The sequence below is a fragment of the Sciurus vulgaris genome (assembly GCF_902686455.1).
Source record: "Sciurus vulgaris genome assembly, chromosome: 16".
Classification (NCBI taxonomy): Eukaryota; Metazoa; Chordata; class Mammalia; order Rodentia; family Sciuridae; genus Sciurus; species Sciurus vulgaris.
In genome coordinates this window covers 6,458,414-6,475,012 of record NC_136477.1, presented here as the reverse complement: position 1 = coordinate 6,475,012, position 16,599 = coordinate 6,458,414, and the positions used below count along the sequence as shown (strand labels likewise).

The 16,599-nt window shown below is 48.8% G+C and overlaps 1 protein-coding gene across 1 annotated transcript in view; it reads left to right on the top strand.

Annotated features, from left to right (window-relative positions):
* Positions 1-16,599, top strand: part of MUC16 (mucin 16, cell surface associated) — a gene marked incomplete at its 5' end in the record, with an annotated part of 81,533 nt that overhangs the window by 27,071 nt on the left and 37,863 nt on the right. Inside the window, 17 exons of the mRNA XM_079115094.1 lie at positions 168-340; positions 916-951; positions 1,144-1,209; positions 3,018-3,148; positions 3,303-3,370; positions 5,381-5,553; positions 5,871-5,906; positions 6,310-6,375; positions 10,408-10,532; positions 10,615-10,682; positions 11,561-11,733; positions 12,062-12,097; positions 12,345-12,404; positions 13,477-13,613; positions 13,754-13,821; positions 14,407-14,579; positions 14,688-14,723. Coding sequence (XP_078971220.1) covers positions 168-340; positions 916-951; positions 1,144-1,209; positions 3,018-3,148; positions 3,303-3,370; positions 5,381-5,553; positions 5,871-5,906; positions 6,310-6,375; positions 10,408-10,532; positions 10,615-10,682; positions 11,561-11,733; positions 12,062-12,097; positions 12,345-12,404; positions 13,477-13,613; positions 13,754-13,821; positions 14,407-14,579; positions 14,688-14,723 — 1,625 coding nt within the window. The remainder of the gene's footprint in view (positions 1-167; positions 341-915; positions 952-1,143; positions 1,210-3,017; positions 3,149-3,302; positions 3,371-5,380; positions 5,554-5,870; positions 5,907-6,309; positions 6,376-10,407; positions 10,533-10,614; positions 10,683-11,560; positions 11,734-12,061; positions 12,098-12,344; positions 12,405-13,476; positions 13,614-13,753; positions 13,822-14,406; positions 14,580-14,687; positions 14,724-16,599) is intronic.

Below are 16,599 nucleotides of genomic sequence, written 5' to 3'. Positions count from 1 at the left end.
CCAACATTGTAGGTGCCACATGCTCTTTGGGGACCATGGCTGTCCTATTCATTTCCAGCCCAAGGCCCCCATTCTACCCACTTTCTTTGTCCCCTCCTTCAGTGGAACTCTTCAGGACCCCAGCCTGGGGTCTCCACCTCCCCATCCCTGTGTCCCTCTCTGCCCAGGCCTGAGAAAAACAGAACAGCTACTGGAGTGGATGCAGTCTGCACTTACCGTCCTGACCCCATGGGCCTCGAGTTGGACAGAAAGAAGCTGTACTGGGAGCTGCGCCATGAGACTCACGATGTCACCCAGCTGGGCTTCTTCACCCTGGACAAGGAAAGTCTCTATGTCAATGGTGAGCAGACTCTAGTAACCACAAGCCAAAGCTAAGAGTCCATCCCTAAGAAGAGGCACGGGCTCTCCAGCTTGCCACAGACCCATCCCGTGAATCGTCTTCCGCCTGAGCAGCCTCCCTGGATGACCTGAAGGCACCCATGAGCCCTCAAGTTTGCAAGCCCCTCCCTTTCCCTCATAACTCCCCCTTCCAGGGCTGTGACTTGCACCAGTCTGAGCCACAAAAGCCTTTGTTCAAACACACGAAAGAGAATATCCCTCTTGCTGAAGTCAACGGGCAGTCCAGAGTCTGACCATTCAGCTTTCTCCCCATCCAGGTCTCAAAATCCCCTCCCGAAAAACACAGCTGGCAAACATATGCCAGAGGAATTTGGGTGTATTTATCTTCCCCCATAATTGCAAGCCCATGAAGACAGAGACTGGGTCTCCTGCTTTTCTGTCTTTCAGGAAAACACAGGGCTCCTCCTAGATCTTACCTATTCAGCTGCCTCGGTCTGAAGTCTCTGCTGGAGACGGGGACTGATGGGCACCCTTCTCCTGCCTGCGTTCCAATCCTGTCTCCTCTTCTCATTGCAGGTTACAACCACCTAGCCTCGGCTCCTTCTCCCAGCAGTGAGTACTTACGCTTGATGACCAGGTGCACCAAGCCTCTTGTGAACAGCTGAGTCCTCCCACCCTGAGTCCAATGGACTGTATTGTCCCACCCACCCCATACACCCAGTGGCCGGGGCTTGTCAGGGAGGACTCACTGGCATCCGTGCCTGACACAGACACCCTGCCTCACTCAGTTCTGTTTCTCCTTAGCTGCTGTGAGCACTGCGTTGTTCCCGAGGACCTCCACAGCATATGCCCACCTCTCCAGCTCCACAGGTGGGTGGCTTCCCTTTCCAACACACACTACCTCAAGGCTAGGACCTGGGACCCAGGAGATGCCGGGAAAAAGCAGTGCTGTAGCCACCTCCTGCTCTGCTCTGAACTCTTCAAGAGCAAGGGGACCTGTGTTCCTCATTTCCCCAGGCACGATAACCTGGAGCGATCTGCTTACCCTCTTGGTGCCTCCGTTTCCTCACCTGCCAAGTGGTGCTATTAACATTTCATAAGTTTGTTATGAACATTAAATGAAAATACAGTTATGTGTCCAAAGACGACATTGCAGTCAAGGATGGACCACATATGTGACAGTGGTCCCACAGACCATATTGCCTAGTGACGTTGTAGCCGTCCTGCTTGTGCGAGTACACTCTGTGATGTCTGCACAAGGACAAAAGTCACAGTGATGTGTTTCCCAGCATGCATCCCCCTCCTTAAGCAATGCACAACCACAGAGTAAGAACCTGGCACAGGGGCTGGCAGGGAATTTAGTTTGACAAGTATCTATGGGGCACCTGTTCTCTAGGGGGGGATGGGGATAAGACATTGAGTCAGTCAGATGTGGACCTTCACCAAGGTTAGTGTCCTGGTCACCTGGAAGGGCCACCCAGTTAGAACTGATAACAATAAGAGTTGGCCGTAGTATTCAGCCCTTCCTGTGTGTCGCAACATGTGCTGTATTCTTTCATTCTCAACTTTTCCCTTTGAATAAATGATTATAGACTCAGGGAATGTTGTAAAAATAGTGCATAGTTCCCCTAAATCCTTCCCCCAATTTTCCTCAGTGACCACACCCTGCATAACTCTAATACAATTTTGAAATCGGGAAATGAACACTGTTAAAATCAAGACCTCAGACAAATTTTTCTAGTTTTACATGTGCTCCTGAGTGTGTGTGTGTGTGTGTGTGTGTGTGTGTGGTTCTCCACCATTTTATCACCTGGGCAGATTGCTATAACCACTGCCACAACCAAGAGACAGAACTGTTCCAGTCCCACAAAGACGTCCCTCCAATTACTCCTTCATAGTCAGCCTGACGCAGCCAGACCCTGGCCCTCACCAATCTAGGCTCTATCGCTAGCATTTTTATTTTGAGAAAAATTAAATACAAATATAAAATAAATATAAATGCCAGTTGTACCTTTCGGGTTTGCCTTTATTTCATTCTGCACAATGCCCTTGAGATGTGCTAACTCTTTTAACAATCACTTAATTTTCACAATTTCCCTACAAAGTAGGATTTTCTCCATTTCCAGTGGAAGAAACTGAGATTCACAGGCAGGTAAACTGTCCACAGTCATGCGGATGGTGAGGGGCAGAGAGAGAATTTGAAACCAGATCCCATTCAGCAGGGTGGCTGTACCCACCGTAACTAGGTCCACAATGTGGTCTCCCCATTAACAGACAAGTTTTGGGAGCTATGGGATGGGGTGCGGAGGGGTAAGCCAGTCAGTAGGTGAGAGAAGACCTCCCGTTAAAGACTGCTGTTTGGCCTATGTCTAAAAAAAATAGTTTGTTAAATATTAGTGGGACTGAATGAACTTTTCCCGCATGCTCCAAACCAGATTTTCCCGATCTTATTCCTTTTAACTCTTTAACCAGAACCTGTGAGGGCCCAGAACTCAATTTCTGGTGACCTAGTCTGGTCCACACATCTGTTCTGGACCCTTCATCTGCATCCGGGCTTCCAATCTACCTCTGCGGCAGTTTCGACATTCTGCTTTACTCCTTACCTGGGCATCCCTCTTCCTGTCCTAACCAAGAGGCCTGTCTTAGACTTAAACAAGGTCTCCGCTTCTCCTCCCTAGCTGCTGTGGCGGTCCCTTTCCAGCTGCCATTCACGCTCAACTTCACCATCACCAACCTGGAGTACGAGGAGGACATGCAGAACCCAGGCTCCAGGAAGTTCAGCTCCACGGAAAGAATCCTGCAGTATCTGGTAAGAGCCCCGCCCACCTCGCCCGGCCCCGCCCACAACGCCCAGACGGGCGCCAGCCCCAGCCACCTCGCCCTGCCCAGTCCCGCCCACCGGTGCTCCCGCTCCTGCAGGCTTCTCTGGCGGTTCCTTCTCACTTCCCCTTTCCCTCTCACAGCTCAAAACCTTATTCAAGAACAGCAGTCTGGGACACCTCTATTCGGGCTGCAGACTGTCCACGCTCAGGTGAGATCCTCCCTAAGAAAAACCCAGCTGCACAGGTGGATGAGACCCTAAGCCCTGGGCTCCCTCCATACCTGGAATCACTACTGACCATGGATACTAAGCATCAACAGCACCACCAGCGGCTGTTGCTAAGACCCGAAGCATTGTACTGTATATTTTCTGTTTAACATTTTGTCTCTCCAATCAAGCCTCATGAAACTGCTGGGGAACAGAAGGAGAGACTGAGGCTCAGGGAATAAGTGACTGGTGCTAGCTCACACAGCAACCCCAGTGCTTCCGGTTCTAGATCCAGACTCCCAGCCCTTTTCTGGCCTTGCAGATGTGGAAAGTCATAACTCCTCAGAGATTCTGGGGGAGGAAAGGCAAACAGGGTGTCACAAGGAGATGGTATACTCCCAAGTCGGCCTGACTCGGCCCTGGGGACCTGCCCTGCCTTGGGGTGGGCAGGAGTTGGGATGGAGACCATCCCTGGGTGCTAGGAAGGGCAGGCAGCCCGGGTTAGAAGCTAGTTGACCTTTTTCCCAACATCCCACATCTCTCACAAAGAATCTCTAGGTCTGGCTCTTGAGAGATTCTATGTTCTGGTAGTCATCTACCCCCAGACCTCCTGCCTTCCCAGGAAAAAGAGGGAAGGGGCCTAGTGGCCAAGGGCCTTGATGTCACAGAGACCTGAGCTCCAGTCCCAGCTCTGCCAAGCCTTCCTGCTCCCTGTTGCCCCATGGTACAGTCTACCTCCGAGTTGTTGGACCCCAGATCCATGGGTTCAACCAAGTATGGATTGAAAGGGGTCAGAAAAAATAATTGCATCCATTCTGGACATGTACAGACTTAATCCTCATTTCCTAAATAATAAAACATAACACCCAAATACATCGCATCAGCTATTTAAAGTGTCCTAGAGAGGACTTAAAATCTACAGGAGGATATGTTTATGCAATACTCCATCTTTTTATTCAAGGAACTTGAGCATTTAAGGATTTTGGTACCCCTGGGGAGCCTGGACTCAATCCCTGATAGATACTGAGGAAATAACTATGTGTGGGGGGATATACCTATGTGTGTATATCTTCCATATATATGTATATAAAAATAGCTGTAACTACTTTAATATGAATATTTAGGTACAAATATAATGTATAACTGCATAATCTATAATATAATTATATATTATATATGAAATATATACACCACATATATTTACATATCTCTATATCTTAAATTCCATATAATTCGTCATATAATCAACATGGAAATTGAGCAATACCAGCCCATAGGGATGCTTTAAGGATGAAGCACAGCAATTATGAGTACAGATTACTGGGTCTGCTGCTTTGCAAATATTGAATAAATAGTAGCAGCTGCCCTGGAAGGCAACTCCCGCCCTCTGGATCCCCTTTCCCTCTGAACTGCTCACTGTATGAGTGGGTGGCTGGGTGGATGGGTCCTCATCCTGTGGCTAAGGATGCATGTTGGGTCATGCAAGCCTTCTGACCTCAGGTTGGACCTGCCATAGTTTCAGACAGATCCACCAAAAGGCCACCTCTCCCAGGTCACTTACAGCCTGGTCTCCTTAGAAGTGTCCCAACCCTGCTGTTCCATAGAATCTAGAGAGGATCACTTTAGCCTTCTGATCATGCCAGTGCTCCAAAGGACAATGTCACTCACTGTGCCATGGTCTCCTTCCTGGGGGCCTGCTGCCCATTATACCCTGACCCTCAGCACCTTGTCATGTCCATCGGAACCTGTGTCAGGACTCGGCAGTCCTGGCCTCATTGGGATCTCTCAGCCCCATCAACAGCAGCCCCTGTGTCCGTTGTGCATCCGGTGCCCCAGGGCAGATAGGCCTGGCATTGTGGTCCTCATGATTGTTCATAGTGGGGGTTTCCATGCAGACAGCAGCTTCCTTGTTAACTAGGGTTTCCCCAGTTTCTGAGTCAGGAACTGGCAAAGAAAAGGAGGGTAGAACAAATGGATGGAGAGGTAGTTGGACCATGTATGGTGTTTACCCAGGCCTGATAAGGATGGGGCGGCCACCAGAGTGGACATGGTCTGCATGCATCGCCCTGACCCTAAAGGCCACACACTGGACAGAGAACGACTGTACTGGGAGCTGAGCCAGCTGACCTATGACATCACCCGGCTGGGCCCCTACACCCTGGACAAGAACAGTCTCTATGTCAATGGTGAGCAGCTGGGAGGTGGTGGGAGTCTCTTCCTCCTTGTTGTGAACTTGTTGTGCTCTGGCTGTGGTCACACTCTCTGCCTGGCCCTGTGGGCTTGGCCGTGGGCTCAGTATGTGCTGATTCAGGTCTGGAGCTCATGGTTCTCATCTGGGACTGACATCACCCTCAGGGTCTTCCTGCCTGATATGAGGGTCCTGACAAAAAATCCCCTACAGCCCTTGCTTCATGAACCCCCAACACTGCACCCCGGCATCCTGAGCCTCCTTAGAACCCTACCTTTCCGAACCCTTGTCCACAACCCCTTCTTTTCCCTGCAGGTTTCACCCATTGGAGCTCTGCACTCATCACCAGCAGTGAGTATCAACTGATGTTCCAGTAACCCTCCCCACCAAGCAGAGCAGGGTCTGACCCTTCCTCATACCTGCTTCGTCCTATCCAGAAGCAAAAAGATCTGAGAGTGAAAACTTAATTTATTATTGTTATTATTAATTTTGAGACAGGGTCTTCCTAAGTTTCCCAGGTTGACCTCAAGCTTGTGATCCTCCTACCTCAGCCTCCAGAGTCACTGAGATTACAGGCATGCACCACCAGGCCTGGCTAGAGAGAGCAAAGTGTTTTTACCCTCTGTTCTGCCCAGCTTTACAGAGAGTCCAAGTTCAAGCCCCAGGTGCAGCAAACCCCATAAATAGTCCCACCTTCTGGCATCTCTACCATGAGAGTGTGCTGCTGCTTTCACTAATGAGGGCTTCTGCTCAGCTCCTAGGGTCTCCACAGTGGACCTGAGAACTTCTGAGACTCCATTCTCCTTCCCCAGCCCCACAGGTAAATACCAGTTGATGGCATCTCTGTTAGAGGGCACCTGATGAGTGTAAATGTCTCTGACATTATTCAGTCAATTAAAGACGGAAAATCACAGTAAACCTAGTGATGATGAATCAACCAACAACCTGATGAAGCACCTGTGTTGTGCTGGGCCCTGGAGATACACTGGAGAACACAAAACAGATCATCACTGCTCTTTGGGAATTTATATTCTTGTGATGATGGTGACGATGGTGACAATGTTGATGATGTCAATACTGATGATGGTGATAGTGATGATGGTAGTGGTGATGCTGATGATGGTAATGATCATGGTGGTTTTGATGGTTGTGACATCGATACTGTTGATGATGGTGATTATGATGGTAGTAGAGATGCTGATGATGTTGATGGTGATGATGGTGCTGGTGGTGGTGATGATCACAGTGGTAATGCTGATGATGGTGATGATGAATGTAGGGGTGATGCTGATGATGGTGATGGTGGTGATGATGGTGATGGTGATGGTGATACTGATGATGGTGATGATCATGGTAGTATTGATGGTTATGATTCAATACTGTTCATGATGATGACGATGGTGATGATGTAGTGGAGATGCTGATGACGGTGATGCTGATGGTGGTGGTCGTGATGATAATAATGGTGGTGGCGTGACAGTAATGGTTTGGTGATGATGGTGTTAACAAAAAAAGTAGCAGACAATATCTGAAATTATTGAATGTTGAATATTCGCTGAGAGCTATGCTGTGCATCTAACTGGTATCGTTTAATATACTTTCTTTTTAAAAACTTTGTCAGTATAGACAAAGTTAATTTTAAGTATTGTGATTTTTAGAAATAACTCTGCTGCAAACTTTTGAGCATTGTGCTTTTGAACATTGTGTTTCCTTCTGTTGACTCCAATGTCAAGCATGCCCTCTGGATAGAGCATATGTGTCTCGCTCTTTTATGCTTAGCCAGTTTCAACCCAGGGCCTCGTACCTGGTAGAGCTGTAGGAAATGCATGAATTCTCCTGAGAAAGGGAGGGATGAGTATGCTTTCTGATAAGGTATGGAAGCATTCCTTTCCTTCCCTGGTTCAAATGTATCATAATTCTGTCAAATTCTACTCAGGACAACTATGTGGCACCTCTGCCGCTCCCTCTTCCAAGGCAGACATCATTAATTGATAAGAGCATCCATTCTTCCCAAGTTCAACACAGTTCCAGAATCCTCACCCACCAAACACCCCAGGCAATGGCTTCCAATTCAGTTGGCATTGTCACAAGAGTCTAGGACCCTGATGATGTGTGGGAGCCTCTTTGGTTTTCCTAGAAAGCATCTGCAGGTTGAAAGGCCCAGCTGAGACTCGCCAGCATTTCCCTGGATCCCAGCCTGCTCCCACCGGACCAACAGCCAGAAGAGGGCCTCAGCAAGCCTGGGCTGCAGCAGTCCAGATTGATTTGTACTTGACTTTACATTCATTTTCCCTGAGCCACAGTTGCTCCTTGGTCAAAATATCACCATAGGTGCCTCAGGGCCTGCAGAGACTGCACACTCATGGATCTGAGGGAGAGATTGGATGAAGTTGGAATTAAGAGTACAAGCTCTGGATTTAGGTGATGGGAGGTGGCCTCAGCCTGGACCTGGCACACAGTCAGCTCTCAAGAGATGAAACAGTCAGCACAGTTGTTCCTCAATTTCTGCAGGGTATTGGTTTCAATACCTCCCGAAATAACCAAAATCCAAGAGTGCTCAAGTCCCTTATATAAATGGCAAGTCCCTTGTAGCATCTACATACATCCTCCCATAGACCTTAAGTATGATTTCTAGATGATTTGTAATACCTAATAGAATGCAAATTCTGCATGCATCTTTGCTATACTGCATGCAACAACACAGTATAACAATAATAATGGAATAACAACAAGAAAAATGTCTGCACATGTTCATTACAGACACTACATTGCAATTTTTAAAAATATTTTCCATCTTCAGGTGGTTGTATCCTCAGATGCAGAACCTACAGGGTCAACTATATTGTGTCCTTTTACATAAGGGTCTTGAGCAGCTGGGAGCTTTCAGTGTCCACTGCAGGGGAGGAGTGGTCCTGTAACCAATCCCCCATAGACACGGAGGGACAACAGTATCGTTGAGCAGAGGAAGGACTGCAAATGGAAGTCGATACCAGTGGACGCTCACAGTCCAGAGGGACATCAGGGGCCTTGAAGGGTCCCAGCCAACAGCCTCGGGGCCAGGGGGAGGGGCCATGAGAGCCCCTGGTGCAGAGTGACAGGATGACATTTCAAGCACAGGAATTCATTTGTAAAGCGAGAAGCACGCCCTGGCCCGTCCTACCCTTCAGTCCACTTTTTAACCATCACGATCCATTGTCCAGGGCACATCCCAGTCCATTCATTCTCGTCACCTCTCCAGCCGCTGGCCAGCAGTGGTTTCCACGAGGGTCTCCCTGCTTGCATTCCTGCCCCGGTTACCACACAGCAACCAGAAGCCACTCGTTAAAATCTACATCAGAGCATGGCTTTCCAGGGCAAGACCTTCCTCGCACCTCACATTGTAACGACGATCCGCAGGTCCAGGACGTCATTGTTGATGCCGTTTGACTCCATCTCCTCCTGTACTCTGCCTGGCATGCCTCGATGTGGATACCACTCAAGCACAGCAAGCTTTTTCCGAGTTCATGAGCTTTGCGCTTGTTCTTCCCTGGCTTGAAGCACTTCCCTCCGTCTCCTTGGACAGCTGGCTCCTCTTCTTCCCTCAGGGTTCACACAGATGCCAAGCTTTCATAGGCACCTTGTCTGACTCTTCTAACTAAATCATATCCTGCTGAGGCTTTTAAGTCCTTCACAGCACAAGCACTTTTTGACTTATGATGGATGGGTGTACATCCCAAAAACCCATCCTAAGATGAAACTGTCATAAGTTGAAAATGCATTTAATATAGCTAGCCTACTGAGCAGCCTGCCTGAGCCCAGACCATCGTAACTGTGCTCAGAACACATAACATTAACTACAGCTGGACAAAGTCATCTAATGCAAAGCCTATCTTACAATGAAATGCTGAGTATCTCATGCGGTTGGATGAGAAAGTATACCACAGAGCACTAGCCCAGGAGAAAAAGAATTTAAAGTACGTGTTTTACTGAATGCACATGACCTTTGCACCATTATAAAGTCAATAAACATCCTAAGCTGGGGACCATCAGCACACAGGACTCTTCAGTTGTATTTGTTTTCCCAGTCTCCTTCCCCCTTCTAGGAATCTATTCATTCTCCACCTTTCCCTCCTCTGCTCTGTGGACTTGACCCTTGAAAACTACCTTTCCCAGGTTCCCTTGCTAAGTCCCTGTTAGTTGCAGCCCAAAGGAGGCACTGGTGTGACCAGGGTGGGCAAGGCTACAGATGAGCCAGGGCATTTCTCACTGCGCCCCCTCTGCTTTATGTAGCATCTCCAGCAAGGGCCTTGTCCCCTCCATGTGCTCAGCAACATCTGGTGTGCCACCATCTTGTCCTTCTGTCCCTTCAGTCCTATGGGACCAGGACTTCCTGGCTTTGCTAATCTCTGCTACCCCTTCAGGTTGTTTGTTCTTGTAGTTTTGTTTTCTATTGAACTCCCTTTTTGAAATAGTTGACATGAATTCTGTTTTCCTAACTAGCAATTTATCTGCCGATACCATAACCATGCCTCCTCCGGTATGGTAGGTGCTCAATAACGATTCATTGCAAGAAGGAAGGGAGGGGAGGGAAGGAGGAAAAGGAATTGCATGACATGAGCCTGGTCACATAATTGGGTCAAGATGGCATAAGTCAGTATGGGGTGACTTTGGGTATCTCCAAATCAGAGCTCCCAGGAGAAGAACCAATTCCAAATACAAAGAGTGACGGAAGTGGTGGTCCCTGCGTGCAGTAGAACCAAGCTGCCTGAGCTCTGATGGCGAGGATCAGAGCCCTATGGGCAGGCTGGGGCAGGCCGGAGCGGGAACTGGACAGGGCTCTCCTGCCAGCTCAGGACAGACTCTCTCCTTGCAGCTGTGAGCCCTGCCCTGCTGTCCTTCACCCTCAACTTCACCATCACCAACCTGCAGTATGTGTCTGACATGAGACACCCGGGATCGGACAAGTTCAACACGACCGAGGCGATGCTGCAGCGTGTCGTAAGAGCCCTGAGATGCCAGCCACCGACCCCCACCTGGCATGGCCCCCAGCCCTCTCACTCACCTCCCTCTCTCTCCTCAGCTTGGTCCTGTGTTCAAGAACACAAGTATTGGCCTCCTCTACTCTGGCTGCAGACTGACTTCACTCAGGTGAGATGCCCAGCAGTGGACACTCACACTCTTGGCCTCCCCGATGCAGTTCCTGAATCTATCCTGTTCCCCACCTGTCCAGTGTGGCGGCTCCGAGGATCTATAGTGCTGCGTCTGCTGAGCCCTCTCCCTGGTTTTTGTCTTGCCAGTCTTCTCTTCTGACTTTTTCCCCCTGGTCTTAACCAACATGTAGAACATCCCCCAGGAGTGAATGCCCAGCAACTTCCAAAATTATTCTGTACTCGGGAAAAATTTAAGTGCAAAACTGAATCATCTTTGTGGCATGAACATTCCTTAACCCACACTGAAAGCCCTCAGAAGTGATGTGCCTGAGGTATTTGCAAGGTCTTGGGCTGCCTGCCTATTTATCCATTTTTTTTCTCCCTTGGCATAATCTGGGAGTGGGGTGATGTAATCGTAGTGCATCCCTAAATATGAAAATGCAAAATGCTCAAAAGTCTAAAACTGCTTGAGTGTCATATTGAAATTCAAAAACTTTTGAGTTTCGTGGGATTTCAGATTTCCAGATAGTGGATGCTCAACTGGCAAAGTTTATGCAAATATTCCAAAACCTAGTAAAACTCGGAAACACTCTGGTGCCAAGCGTCTCAGGTATGGGATCTTCCACCTGTGTGTGGATGGTAAACAGGCACCATGCCAGTCTAGTCCCAGCTTACCTCATCTACTGATCTTTTGTAAATTTTAGATCTCTCTCTCTCTCTCTCTCTCTCTCTCTCTCTCTCTCTCTCTCTCTCTCTCTCTCTCTTATGAAAAAGCTTTGTGACTTTTCCCGTATTATTATTCTTTTATTATTCTTGCAAGGCACACTCAGTGTCGATCTTGCACATGTCCCTATCACCACGTCCCCCTCCACCCAGGTCTGAGAAGGACGGGTCAGCCACCAGAGTGGACATCGTCTGCACCCACCGCTCTGAGCCCACAGGCATGGGGCTGGACAGAGAGCTGCTCTACTGGGAGTTTAGCCGTGAGACCCGTGGCATCACCCGGCTGGGCTTCTTCACCCTGGACAGGGACAGCCTTTACGTCAATGGTGAGCAGGGCTGTGGCTGCAGCACAGCTTCCCCCCGGCCTCAGCAGGCTGTGTGCTCTGGGCTCCTCACACAGAAAGGTGCATATGCAGAGCTTTTCTGGAGAGATCAGGCACTTAGGGAAGTGGACAGAGGGCAGAAGCATGAACGGCAGTTAACCTAGTACCCTGCACTCCAGTTGTGCTCTCTGGGATTTGGCTATGGTCTGCTCATACAGAGCACTCCCTAAATATGACTTTTAAATAAATCCATAGGACCCCAGATCCTTGCCTGTTCTCCCCATTCCCTATCCCTCCCATCTTCACGCTCTCTCTCCTTCTCTTTCTTCAGGTTACACTCACTGGGCTCTGACTTCCGTCCCCACAAGTGAGTAACTTAGGTCCTAGTACTGGATTGCCTTAGAGCCCATCCATTCTCTCCCCTGTCCTCTACCCCACATCCCCAGAGAGGAAGGAAACCCAGAAAACCCCAGTCCTTCCCCAGCCCAGAAAAGAAATGCCAGCCACAAGCTTGAGGCCGAATAGGAAATGGCCTTAGGGTTCCATCCTGGGCCCTCCCTGGTGGGGGAGCCCCCTTCTCCCACCTCCTGTGCCTCCCTGTGTTTTCTCCTCAGCTGATATGGCCTCTGTCATCCCCCCGGTGACATCTGCACTCCCTGTCCCAGTCTCCACAGGTAGGAGCTTCCTCTCAGTGATTCCTCCCCATGCAAAGCTCAGCCATCCTGGGCGGGTGGGAGGCATCATTAGGGGAGGGGGGAGGCTCCGTTCATTCATTCATTCATGGGACAAGTATTTATTAATCATTCATCAAAGGCTCTGATGATGTAGCATCAACAGTGTAGAAATGGCCCTGGTCTTTGATGGGCCTCCAACAGAGAAAACAGAAAAGAAAGAGGTGACTGTCCAGCTAGGTGCGGAATCACAATGTCGCTCAGATGCCCCTGGCGTCAGTTCCGCAGGTGTGTGGGGGACCTTCTCTCTCGTGGACTTAGTTTTCAATTCCAGGAAGGAAGAGAACAGTGAGATCCATGCATAGGCCTGGAAACCACCTTCTTGCAGGTCATGCTGACTTAGGAATTGGGGCAGGCTCTGCTTTCCACTGGCCCAAGGTGGATTTCCAGACCACCACTGGCCCTGCTGAGGTCCTGGATAAGCTGGCCTCATTGCCGTCCCAGGTCTATGGTTGCACATCAGCCCATGCCTCTCAGGCAGACCGGGCTCTCATTGTTCCTGCCCGTGGTCCTAGGGGCCACAAAGCCTGGGTTCGAATCGGGTTCTGCCTCTTAGAGATTGTGGGACTCAAGGCGAATTATTTAACTTCATACTGACTCAGTTTTTACATCTGTAAAATTGGCATGGTCGTACTGTGATGCTCCAAAACGATGTGTTCTCTGTGAGCAAAGCACTTCAAACAGGGTCTGGCATGTAAAAATGCAGTAAAATTGTTTCTTTAAACCTTTTTTTAATCAATAAATATGTGAATCTCAGAGAAACAATTAGGGCTAAACAGAAACTCAGGAAAGGAGAATGTCAGAATAGTAGTCACCTGGAGGGTCAGCAGCCACCTGTGCACTCTGCTAGAGGAAGCACTTACCTCCCTGGAGCCTGTTCCCACTCATTCTTTGTATCTGCTCTCTGTTGATACTGACGTCTGGGGTCTCCATCCTTGAGGAAGACCCTCCCCAGTGCTTGAAGATCACACGCAGGTTCACAGACCAAGAATACTCAGTGGGTGTCTTTCTCCAGTCCCCGCTGCCACGGCTGACTCTTTGCTGGTGCCGCTCACCATCAACTTCACCATCATTGATCTGATGTACGAGGAGGAGATGCATCAGCCCGGATCCTGGAAGTTCAACATCATGGAGAGAGTGCTGCAAAAACTGGTAAGAACCTGGTCCTCCTGGCACCTGGCCCCGCCCACCTGAGCAAGGCCACGCCCTCCGCAGACGCCCCGCCCACCTCACGTCTGCCCCACCCCTATTTCCTCAGCCCTTCTACTTACCTCTGTCTCCTTCCTCCACAGCTCGGGCCCTTGTTCAAGAATACCAGCATCGGCCCCCTGTATTCTGGCTGCCGGCTGACTTTGCTCAGGTGAGACCTTAGGCTAGCAGACCAGGGCTGCCCCTGTTGCTGCCAGACTCCAGGAGTTTGGTTGGCTTCTTTCCTGCCCTCCCTCTGGATGTCCTCAGCAGAGGTGGCATTTAGGAGGCATCAGCTCCAGCACCAAAATGTCTCCTTATCCTACTGCTTCCCCATGACCACCCACCTATGCCGGAATTGTGCAGAGTCCAGTCGCAGGGCTGGACCCCTACCTGAGTCATACTTTCTGAATTCTCCAACCCGCTCTCCCTTTTAAAAGAACCACTAATCCTTTAGATTTTCACTTCTGTCACCAGGATTTCTCTCAAAACAAACACATTTTCTTCATTAGCTTTAATGCCCAATTCCAGGACTTCCCCTGTCTCAAGTATGACCTTTCCTGTCCCCACGCCAGCAGGATGCAGGTTTGAATCTTGCATTGAATAAGAATTCTCCAATCTGTGACTCTGCTCACAGTCCCAGGCTGGTTGGAAGCCAGCGCACTCAGAAAATCTAAGCCGGGTTTCTCACCTCTCTGTCATTGCCACTGACCTGCCCTAGACATTCAATTTACTGTCCCCCACCTGTCCTCACCAGATCTGAGAAGGATGGAACGGCCACTGGAGTGGATGCCGTCTGCACCTACCACCCCGACCCCTCAGGCCTAGGGCTGAACAGAGAGCGGCTGTACTGGGAGCTGAGCCAGCTGACCCACGGCGTCACCCAGCTGGGCCCCTACACCCTGGACAGGAACAGTCTCTATGTCAATGGTGAGCAGCGGCCCTCTGTGCTCTGCTGTGTTGCAGGGCCCATCCACGTCCTCCCCTCCCTTGCCCTCATCCTTCCCCTTCTCACCCTTTCTTCCTTGATCTCTGCAGGTTACACCCACCAGATCACAGTCACCACCCCCAGGAGTGAGTATTCTGAGGCTCTGTAAGTCTCCACAATCCCTGTGAGTCCCAGCCCTTTGGAATGAAGGAAGCCAAAAGCCCGGTCTCCATTGCACACCCTACTGCACCTCCAGCCTAGATGAACAGGGTCTTAGTCCCTAAAAAGCCCCAGGCATGGCCATTCCCTTCCTGCTCTCTCCAAGGTAACAGGGTCCCTACTCCAAACACGGGTTTTCTTCTCCCCAGCTTCTGTGATGCCCACCATTTCTGTAGGGGTGCTGACCCCCTTCTCCAGTTCCACAGATAGTAATTCTCCTCCCTGAAGATGGTTCTAGTGGTGTCTCTAATCACAGGAGGCAGTAGGTGGGGTAGAGCGGGTAACCCATCCCACAAATCCAAGGCTGACTCTTGACGTATCTGATAGGCTCTTCCAGGTCCCAGAGAATTCCTTGGACTCTGGTCCCTCCCCCAGCACTCAGCATCCCAGCCAGAAACTGGGACCTGTTTCTGAAACCTATAGCTGACCCTTCACTTCTAAATCCTTCCCCAACCCTTGGAAGAGCACAGACCAGCAGACCTGTTTGCTGAGAATAGATTTGTGTAGTGCCCTGAGTGCCAGAGACCAAGTCAGTAAAAGATCATTTGCAGAGTTTACTCAGTCCACCAGCTGCCCAACAGCTTGTTTCAGTGAACACTCCTTGAATAGATAAGACTCTTCTTGCTACTTCTTTATGAATGCATTTCTTGTGGTTATATATGTATATCAGCTCCCTGGCTATATGCAGGGAATATAGTCCATTCCTTTAAGCAGAATTTTAAGGAGCGTTCAATTTCTCCAAAATCTAGGAACCATGAGATTATTTCTGTATTTCAAGAATATTTTATGTTTGTTCCCAACCCCTCCAACTATTTCATTATGAAAATTGCCATAAATAATAGAAACATTGAAAGAATAGCGCAAAGAGCACCCATCTGTCCATCCTGGTACTTGGCAATTGCTGACATCCTCTTTGCTTCTTGTACACAGTAAGCTATGCTATAACAGGACATAGGAATTCCTAAAAGTTGCCATGCTATGCAAAATTATCACATGGTGTAAATCACAGGGTGTATGGAGAAAATGGAATTCAGGATACCACACTTGAAAAGATCATCAGCAACAAAAATAGATCAGAATCTAATGCAATGGCATGATCTCTCATACGTTAAAGGGTTAGGAAATACTCAAATACTACAGTTAAGTATGGCACTTTTTTCATGGGGTCAAAATTTGTGGGTTGTGGGAGTGGAATGAAAGACACCTGAAATAGGACAGAAAGGCTGTCTCCCAAATAAATATGAGTATCCTTCCTGAGGAGGGACAAGGAGGAAGCCAACTGGTCTCAGGTGTACGTGTGCACACATGCATTTTGTGCAAGCTGTTTTGTGCAAGGTTGTGATTTTCTGCACTTAGTATTTCACTTGTTGTGTGTCCTGCTATTGCAGCAGCACATAAGCAAATATGAAATTCACATTATGTTCAAATTGTGCCCTAAGATATCAGCGAGCCTGAAAAAAAAAATCATATTTTCAAAACAAGCCACCTAGTAGAACTGACCATGTAGATGTCAACAGAACTTTTTTTCTGGTCTGATCCATTTGAAAATTACAGATAATACACTGCTTCACTACTAAATATTTCAATGAGAATCACCAGAATATCAGCTCATTGTCCTAGGCAACCACATCATACTTCAAAAATGACAATGATGCATTAATGTCATCTGACGTGCCATATTCAAATTCTTTCAAATATCTCTCTTTTACAGTTAGCCTTTTTTTAAAATGATGTTCCAATCAAACTTCTCATATTGATTATGTTAGTATTTCATGTCTTTTAGTGTACAGTAGTCCTACTCAG